The sequence below is a fragment of the Hydra vulgaris genome, chromosome 09 (genome assembly GCF_038396675.1).
Source record: "Hydra vulgaris chromosome 09, alternate assembly HydraT2T_AEP".
Classification (NCBI taxonomy): Eukaryota; Metazoa; Cnidaria; class Hydrozoa; order Anthoathecata; family Hydridae; genus Hydra; species Hydra vulgaris.
Genome location: NC_088928.1, coordinates 24,840,634 through 24,850,609, shown reverse-complemented (window position 1 = coordinate 24,850,609; position 9,976 = coordinate 24,840,634). Strand labels below are relative to the sequence as shown.

The 9,976-nt window shown below is 24.8% G+C and overlaps 2 protein-coding genes across 2 annotated transcripts in view; both read left to right on the top strand.

The window, feature by feature from the left end:
- Positions 1-376: 376 nt before the first annotated feature.
- Positions 377-1,186, top strand: LOC105846011 (uncharacterized). The gene has a single exon (XM_065805125.1). The coding sequence runs from the start codon at positions 422-424 to the stop codon at positions 1,160-1,162; it is 741 nt and encodes a 246-aa protein (XP_065661197.1). The 5' UTR covers positions 377-421; the 3' UTR covers positions 1,163-1,186.
- Positions 1,187-2,659: 1,473 nt separating this feature from the next.
- LOC101240139 (codanin-1) overlaps positions 2,660-9,976 on the top strand; it is a 32,857-nt gene continuing 25,540 nt past the window's right edge. Inside the window, exons 1-4 of the mRNA XM_065805126.1 lie at positions 2,660-2,840; positions 3,047-3,126; positions 8,211-8,268; positions 9,526-9,564. The gene's annotated coding sequence lies outside the window, so the exon portion shown is untranslated. The remainder of the gene's footprint in view (positions 2,841-3,046; positions 3,127-8,210; positions 8,269-9,525; positions 9,565-9,976) is intronic.

The window sequence follows — 9,976 nt, the reverse complement described above, 5'->3', positions numbered from 1 at the left end:
GTTTTAAATTTTAGTCCATATATATATATATATATATATATATATATATATATATTTTTTTTTTTATATAAAAACATATATTTTATTATATCATATAGAATATATTATATTCATTCTATAAATTATAGAAGCTAAAGTGTAACATTATAGACTATAACTTACTTTAACTAATTTTAGCTATTTTATGTTTATACTATGCTATAGTATAATTATTTTAATTGTAAATATATAACTACTTACACTTTGTTTAAGTTAATCAATTAAAGCTTAACTCATTTTAAGTTAATTATACCTTTAAATTTATTTAGTAGCTAGCTGTTTTAATACGACTTTCATGTAAAATATTCTTAAAAACTAGGTCTAACCCTTTTTATTTTAATTTTTATATTTAGCTTTATTAGCTCTAAATTAATGATAAAATATGAATGTCTGGATGCGACTGTCAGTTAACATTGCTAAATATTCAAGCTATAGAGTATTAAGCTCAACTTCCATCAGACCATCTACTCATGATTATTCTGCTGTTAAATTATTATTTCCATCTCATTTTATATTAGATGAAAATGGTGTTAATGCAGTTAAACAAATACGAAAGAACACAGGGGCTGTTGTACGTGTAGTAGATAATCAAGAGAATAATAGTGTAGAAAATGTATCAAGTTCTTTTCTTTTACTTGTTGGAAACCCTTTCCAAATTAATAAAGCTTCTGAACAAATAAAAAATTTATTTGAAGGACGTTTGCCAAAAGTGGAGATTAACAAGCGATCAGATATTAAGCTTATTTGGCATGGGTATAAAAGAAATTACAAAGGCCAGTTTGCTCCCTTAAAGCCAAGAAAAAAGTGTATTCGTTGTGGTGGAAAAATGCTTTCTGGTAACCCTTGTCCGTTATGCCAGTTAAAAATAAACAATGACTATGATTTACACTATACAGATGTTGAGTTGTTATCCCATTTTGTATGTCCATATACATGGCAGATCCTGAGTCCATATGTTACAAATATATGCAAAATGCAATATAAACAAGTTGAGGCTGCTATTGTTAAAGCAAGGCATTATGGGTTAATGCCATTTACAATTCCATTACCTATGAATGAACCCAAAAAACATAAGCCTGCTGGAGTTCCTACTGATGTGACAATTAAAGTAAAAATGCATTAATATGAAATAAATTGAATTTACAAATGTTATCGACTTTTTTTTAGTTTATAAAAGAGTATTATAGTATTTGATAACAGTTGTTTTACAAATGCTCATATAAAATGTTGGAAGAGTAAGATAAAGTTAAATTTTCAAAGTGCTTATAATAATTATGTGCATATAAAAATTAGGGTTAGAACTACCAACTTAGTTATAATTTTTTTAGGAATAAGTATTTTTTCATCTCTAAATTAAACAAGGGTTGTTAACTGTTAAACCCATTATTGGTCAGTAGTACTTAGTAGAAATTTTAAAAATTACTCACAAAATATTAAAAATTAAGGTATTCACAAAATGTTAGTGTAGACCTAAAATCCTATAGAAGGTGTATGGAAATAAAAAAATTAAATTTCTTTTGAAGTAGATAAATATTTTTTAAAAGATTATTTCAAATTTATTCAAAATAGATAATTAAAATTTTGAAGTTTGTATAATATTTAAACTTGGTTATAGCTTATATACAAATAAAATTATATATATATATATATATATATATATATATATATATATATATATATATATATATATATATATATATATATATATATATATGTATATATATATATATATATGTATATATATATATGTATATATAAATATAATTATTATAATAAAATTAATATAAAAAATAACCTAGCTTATATACAAATAAAATAGTTTAAACAACCAAATGGAGTTATCTATTGAAAAAACTATCGATAAAGAAAATGATTTTGTATAGGTTTTAATTTTTGTTACTTCCATATCTTCCATATTAAAAGATAATGAATATATAATATAAAGTTCAACAACTTTTTCCAAGTCTTTCCACAACTTGCACTTATAAATACACATAGGGGATCTATACTTACCTCTTAGAGTTAAGAAATATATACTCCTAATATATACTAGTGCCACTGAAACCGCCAACATAATTTCTGAAAATAAATAAATAAAAATTTATTGTCATGCACCATGTTGTGTGATGATTCATAATATGTGAAATATGTATTGACATATAGTTTAAAATAATAATATTTACCAGTAAAAATCAAGAACATATTTAACTGTGAGAATAGGTCTTTTTGTTATGTCATTAGAGATGTGATACTGTAATAGGGATAGGTGGAGCTTTTGTATAGACTTAAACTGATTAGGCTAGGATGTACCTGATCTAGTTTCTAGATATGAGTATAATCTTTTGCAACACCAACAAAAAACAATCTTAGTTTTTAATATATGAAGTGTAATGTGTAGTAGTTGCTACATATATACACTTGAGTGGATTTAAGTTAGGACTGTCTTAATATATTTTGCACACTTAAAGTTTTAAAATTCTAAAAATCAAAGAATATATATATATATATATATATATATATATATATATATATATATATATATATATATATATATATATATCAATATATATATATATATATATATATTTATATATATATTTATACAACTATATTTTTTTCTAGTTATTTTTTAAAATAAAATTTTATAGTTTTAAATATCAATTACATGTCATATTCTTTTGGTAAATTTCGTCAATTTATTGACAGAAATCACTCATTTGTCTTGTGGACTTTTTCATTGATATCTGTGTGCTCTGCATTGAATGTTTATAGGAAGCATAAAAACAATACTTTAGAAAAACGTTAGTATATAGATATGTATATGTGTATATATATATTTTAGGGTTACTAGATGTCCAGTTTTAATGTAGGATTACACAATGTTAAACCTTTAAAACTCAAGGTTTTTACTGTGTTCTCCATCATAAAAACCAGATATCTGGCAACCTTAATATATTTTTACAGTTTTATAGGTGTTTTATTGTTAACTTTGAAATTATTAATTTAGTTTTGATTGAAGATGTTAAGTCTGGCATGGTGTATAAAAAGGGAATGCAAGAATTTCTTGATGACATTAAAGATCTTAAGGTGTGTAGTTATTAATAAATATAATTCCAAATGTCAGTTTATCTACATTTATATAGTTTGTAAGTATTGTTTGAAAGTAATCAATTTTGTGAGGCAATTTAGTTACATGTTTTATTTTAGAAAAATTTATTTCACAAATTGTATCAATTTCTAAGGTGTTCTAATTATCATAAACCTTACAAGAAATTTTATACGGTATATAAAATATAAAATTATATTATAATATATAAAATTAATGATTGTTTAGTTTTGTTTCTTAAAAGTGACTAAAAGCATTTTACAATTTGAATCACATGATATCAACTGAAATGGTTGCATCATTTTATAATGATGAAATGATATTATGATGATTTTTATTAAGTTTATAGTTTCAAAATCGCTCAATAAAAATGTAGAAGTATTAAATTAAAAAATAAAAGCATTATTATAGCTTGGTTAAGTATTGATAATTTAGTTATTTTTGTATTTTTTATTTTGACAAATAACAAGTTCTAAATAGTTGACCAACTAACTTATCAAGGTGTTGGTTAAACTACATAGTTGGACCACACTCTAACCTATTAGTTAACGCAGTTACACCTCTTCTGGCTAAACTTATCTCATTTGTGACATTTTGTGTGGAATTGGTTCTTAAATATTTAAAAATTAAACATTTCTATTGTTTTTAAATTGTTTTTTGATGTTGTTTCACCTTTTTGTTGTTGAGCATAACTTTTTGTTTACACATTTTGTTAAGATTATGGGTATTCTACATTAGGTAATAAATTCAAATAACAATTATTATTTATGTAGTTATTTTATATATTTAAAACTTTTTGCAGTTTTGTGAAAGAAAACAGTTTTTTGTGACAAGACTTTATAGTTTCCTTTTTTTTTTCTACCAATTTTTTGTTGTAAAATCTTTTATAAATATCAAATAATTTTGCAAACTCAAAAAATATAAATATTTAAAGTACATGTTTTATATTTAGTATTTATGGTCTTTAAATTTGTATTGTCATGCTAAGTGATTTTTATTGCAACAATATTTTTACAAGTCAATAATTTTATATAGAAACCTAATGAATATGAAAAAATAAAAAGTTTGTTTATTTTAATAGACATTGCTTTAAATTTTTAAGTGAAGTTATTTATTAAAATAAAATATTAACAAGTAAAGAGTTTAAGTATTTAACAGTTTAAATATATTATGTTAACTTTCCTAAAATGTTTTGAATTGCGTGCATTGAATTCGTTTGTTCAAAGTTTAATTACAAATGTAATTTGAAATAAATTTATTCTGTTACTCTTACAATTTAATTATTTAATATTCTAAATGTGATTGTTTGTTACAAAATTTCTTGTAATCACTTGCATTAGAAAGTGTAATTTTGTAATCTCTAGTGTTAAAAAGGTTTTAGTATAGCCTTGTCATTTTTTTATTATCTCCTATTTATCAAATTAAGAATAATACTATTATAACTGGTTGTTCAATTAGTTGTGTCGTTCAATAAGAAAAACATGATTTTATTGTTTGGAATTCAGTTTATTATTCAATATAATCTCCCTGACTTTCAATACACTTGTTCCAGTGATCTTCTTATTTATAGACTCCATCCCTGAAGTGAGAATCAAGAAGACTGTCGAAATAGGCAGCTATTATCTTCAAATTCTTTGATGAAAATCTTTTTCCACGCTTCATTCTTCGTTTGATGAAGATCTCTTTCTATGCTTGAATTTTTTTAGATGTGAGACCAGCAAGAAGTCATATAGAGCCAAATCTGGCGAATAGGGTGGATGTAGGTTCAATTCATACTTTATTTCACTGATTTTTGCAAGAGTTTTTTAAACTGTTTGAGATGTTATGTTTAGATCAAAAAAGATTTTTTTTCCTATGTAAATCAGGTCTTTTCTAACAAATTTTTACATCCAGCTGGCTCCAGCTGGTCCAAAAAGCTACAATAATAATCTGAGTTTTTTGTTTTACCAGTTTTAAAGTAATCCACAAACAAAATTCCTTTTGTATCCCAAAAGACTGATGCTAATACCTTCTTGGCTGATTTCTGGACTCTAACTTGCTTTGAAGCCAAAGCACCAGGTTCATACCACTCCTTAGCCTCTTGTTATGATTTAGGATCATGATGGTAGACCTTAGTCTCATCCGTAGTGATGAAACAACACACAAAATCATTTTAATCCTTTCTAAAACGCTCCAAATGTTGCTGAGAAAGTTGCATTCAAATGTGTTTTTCTTTCATCATTAGCGAATGTAGCACCCATTGTGCACACAGCATTTTGAAACCCAAAGGTCCAGCCAAAATATTGAGATATCTATGAAATGCCTTGAGCTTCTACTAAATCTCTCTTGGTTAATTAATAATCTTTCAAAAGCATATCCTATAATTTTGCTATGATTTCTGATGTTGATGCACTTTTTGGATGTCCTTCACATGGATCATCTTCAAGACTTGTATGTGTAAGTTCAGCAGCCTATCTTTCTATATATGTTTAAGTTCAGCAACCTTTCTACTGTTCTAATTGAAGGTGAAGAGTCCTTACACATTTTTAACAATAGTTCATAAATTTTTTTTGGTGTTACACTTTCCTAAAAAAAGAATTTTATTACTGCACAATATTAATTTTTTTCCGTTGTAAAAAAATACTGTAATACGTCAAATTTAAACATCTGTAAATATACAAATAAGTTAACAGATCTACGTGAAACTTCACATGTGTTCATAATAAAGTACTAACAATTTTAGAAAACAAAACAACGAACTTAGTAGTGCCATCTCTTATCAAACAACAAAACTTATTAAACCTAGTATTTATCTTATAACTGCAACATGTAAAAGTTTGGGTGGAAACATCACAATTCACATTGATTAATAATAAGGCTATTACCAACACAGGTCATTGCACATATCAACTGACATAGGGTTAGGCAAGAATTCAATGTACTTGCATTAACTAAGGGTTATGGCTGGAGCAAGTTTTGTTTATTATTATATTCTAAAAAATGGATAGTAAAGTATAACATCCTCAATTAACCATGATTAATTACAAATTAACTATGGTTTTATAATCAATTAAACATGATTGAAAAAAAAGCACGTTTTACTGATTTGCAGCTTGCTGTTATTATTAATTTATTTTTTCTTTTTTTAATATTTAATTTTGCCAAGTAAAACAGAGAATATAATATAAAAGTTATGACAATCTTAATTCTTCTGCTCCTAATTATTGAATAAACCTAGTTATTGAATAATTATTGCTAATATTTTTCAATCATGTTGTATAGAATTTTTTTGAATATAAAATGGTTTAAAATTTTGATAAAAATAAATATTTTGAATAAATTGTTAAATTTTTGACTGCGTAAAATTTTTTGTATAAAAAGACCTTAAAACTCTCAGAAGTGAAATTTACTAATAGTAAACTCAAAATGTGTCCTTAATAATCTTTTACTCTGGTAAAGAATCTTTTTTTTAGTAAAGAAGTTGTAAGTTAAAAACAAAAAAGTAAATTATGGGGTTGAATGAAATACACTAATTGTTAATTTGGTAAATGGGGATTTTATCAAATAATGTCTAAACTGATTAATAAATCTTTACAATTTCTATATATAAATTTATGATTATTAAATCTATTCAAATATAAAGTAGGCTTAAAAAATAATTATGAACAAAAACACTTCATGTTTCAGAATTTTCATATAAAGTATGTATCGAAATTAGTCATTAACAAAAACACTTCATGTCAAGGTTAGCAACACATAGTTTGTAGGTGTGGTGCTAAATGATCAATGATATTGGTTAACAACAATAAAAAAATCGGTTGTACAGTTAAAAATTGCATCAATGGTGCTGGTAATTGTCATGCGTCAAACATTATTACACTTAAAATAAAAAATAAAAAAGTTTTAAGTCTTTTTTCTGTAAAAATAATTTAAAAATACCTGTTTTATTTTACAGATTTTAAAAAAATGTTTGCAGAAAAAGTTAAATTTTAATTTTTTTATCTTAATTTTTTTATTTTTTATATTTTGTTGGGTGAGGTTGGGTTTGTTTTGGTTTTTGTTATGGATGAAGTTTGGTTTGGGGTTTTAGAAGTTTGACCTGCTTTCAAATGACTTTTTTTTTTATTATATAAAAACATTTCAAATAACCAGCACAAAGTTTTAATGAATAATACAGCTTTAGTCTACACAAGTATGAAAAAGGATCTAGGAATGTACATTTCAGATGATTTGGAATGGAAACATCATGTAAATAAAGCAGTAAATAAAGCAAATCAAATGCTAGGTCAGATCAAACACACTTTCAAATATTTAGATGAAAAAATGATGAAACTCTTGTTTATAGCCTTAGTACAACCACATTCAGAAAACACAGCGCCCATTTGGAATCTTTATCGGCAGTATGATAAAAATAAGCTTGAGAGAGTCCAACAAAGTGCTTCTAGAATTAAAAGTTTGAAAGGTTACAGTTATGAAGAGAGATTAAAAATGTTGGATTTATTATTGTTGAAGAACAGAAAAAGAAGGGGTGATTTGATACAGAAGAAGGGGTGATTTGATACAAATGTTCAAGTAGTTGAAAGGGTATCATAAATTTTTACACAATAGACACAGTCAGCAAGAAACAATAGACACAGTCAGTATCAACGAATTCAAACACAAATTGGATGAACATTTTAAATACTAAATTTTATTTATTTGTATGTTTGTGTGTTACAGCTGTTACAGTTACAAACTCTACGTAGTTTGGACTCATCACTCTTCAAGTGTACAACACTATTATATTATATATATTATACAAATAATCTATTAATTCTGAAATAATCTATAATATCTCACACTATCTATTATATCTCACAGCATCTATTTGTTTCACACTGAAACCCAGCAGACACTTTTATTAAGTGTAACATTTTTATCAAAATATTATAGAAAGTTAAAAAAAAAAAAAGAAAAGGAAATTACAACAAAAGAAATCTTTGAATAAATTAAATCTGGGATGAAGCAAGCTGTTATACATTTTTTAAATGTCCATTTGTTATAAATATTCATTGGTTTAAATATAAACATTTTAAAAATATTTTAGGAGTGGCTCAGTCAAAAATATAAAGATTTCAATTCTTTAAAGAATAAGGATAACAAAGGTAAAATAGTTTTTATTTACATTTTTAGTATTACAATTTATCCGTAATAACAATTTATCCGTAGTAACAATTTATCCATAGTAACAGTTTATCCATAGTAACAATTTAAAATTTGTTAATTTAAAACAAATTAATCATAATTAAATAGCGCACTTTAATTAATTAAAAAAAAACAACAGTTTTAGTTCAAATAATTTTTGATATTTATAATTTTTTATAAAAAAGAAGTCTTAAAAAAAATTGAATAATTTATTGCATAATAAACATTCTTTATACATAGACACCAAATCCTTAATGTTTGAGCTGAAGTCCTATAGATAGCTTTTTAGTATGATATCATTAAAAATGTTTCATGCACTGCTAAATCTGATATTTCATATTACTGAAAAACAACTGAAAAATAACACACAAGCTTGTTACTGACAGTAACAAGCTTTTATGTCATTTTTCAGTTGTTTTGTACTATATTAAAAACAAAGTTTAGCCATATGTAAAAAATTGGGCATATAGCCATATTATTCAACGATTTGTTTTAAGTCCCTAGTCTTTAAAGAGCCCTAGTCTTTAAAGAGCCCTAGTCTTTTAAAAAAATAATAATAATTCTTTGTTTTTTATATACTTATATTTACATATTTTCCTAATTTGACTTTATGTTTATGCCAGAGTTAAATCATGTTTATTTATCATAGATAGTTGACTTTATGTATATGCCAGAGTTAAATCATATTTATTTATTGATAGTTAGCAATATAAATAGGATGGTTAATATAATTGACCTTCAAGATACATTTTTTAACCAGTAAAATTTGATCTTGCCACATGATACATACAGTAATAACTTTTAAAATGCATCAATGCATGTTTGTTATTGATAACTGATCTTATATCATTTGTTATGATTTGTAAATATATTTTTCTGTTTAGTTTTAATCTTTGGTCTTTCTAAACATCTGCTCCTTTTTTCTTGTTTGTATTATTTATTCTCCTTGGCAGAGTTTTTTCCGTAAGTATGTCATGTTTTTTTGCAAGCTTCATCGCTCAGTCTAGTTCAAAAAATCCAGAATTCCATGTAACTTAATGATATAAAAAAGACTACCAGTTTAAGTATTTGAAATAGCAACTGCCAGTTAGTATGAGTTTTAGGAGTTTTTGGACAGAAGTTTACAATCGTTATTTGTTAACATTTTGATATGTTTGGTACTGTTCTTTAACTTTTAGTGGAAACTTGAATGATACATATACACTTTTTTTTTTTAGACTAAGTTTGGCATTGCTTCTCTTTAAAAGCTTTATCTGGTTTGTTATTGTGTTTGCCAGTGTTTGGTGGAACCTCATTCCCACAAATTTGTTGTTTTTGTTTATTACATTTTTGTATTTTAGTAATATTAAAAGTAAAATAATAGTACATCATTAATTGTTTTAATTAATACTATAATTAATGTTATTTTTAAAACATATATATATATATATATATATATATATATATATATATATATATATATATATATATATATATATATATATAATATATATATATATATATATGTATATTTATATTTATATTTTCGGCATTCAGCAATCCAAACCTAAAAGTGTTCAAAAATGGCAAAAAATTGCCGACCTTGTTTCTATGTTTTATGGTAACCCCTTTGTGTCAAATTATTTTAGCCAACCTGATGATATATATCATCAGGTGGGCTAAAATTTT

Coding starts and splice junctions, on each gene's coding strand:
- LOC105846011 (XM_065805125.1), top strand. CDS start 422: ATGAATGTCTGGATGCGACTGTCAGTTAACATTGCTAAATATTCAAGC.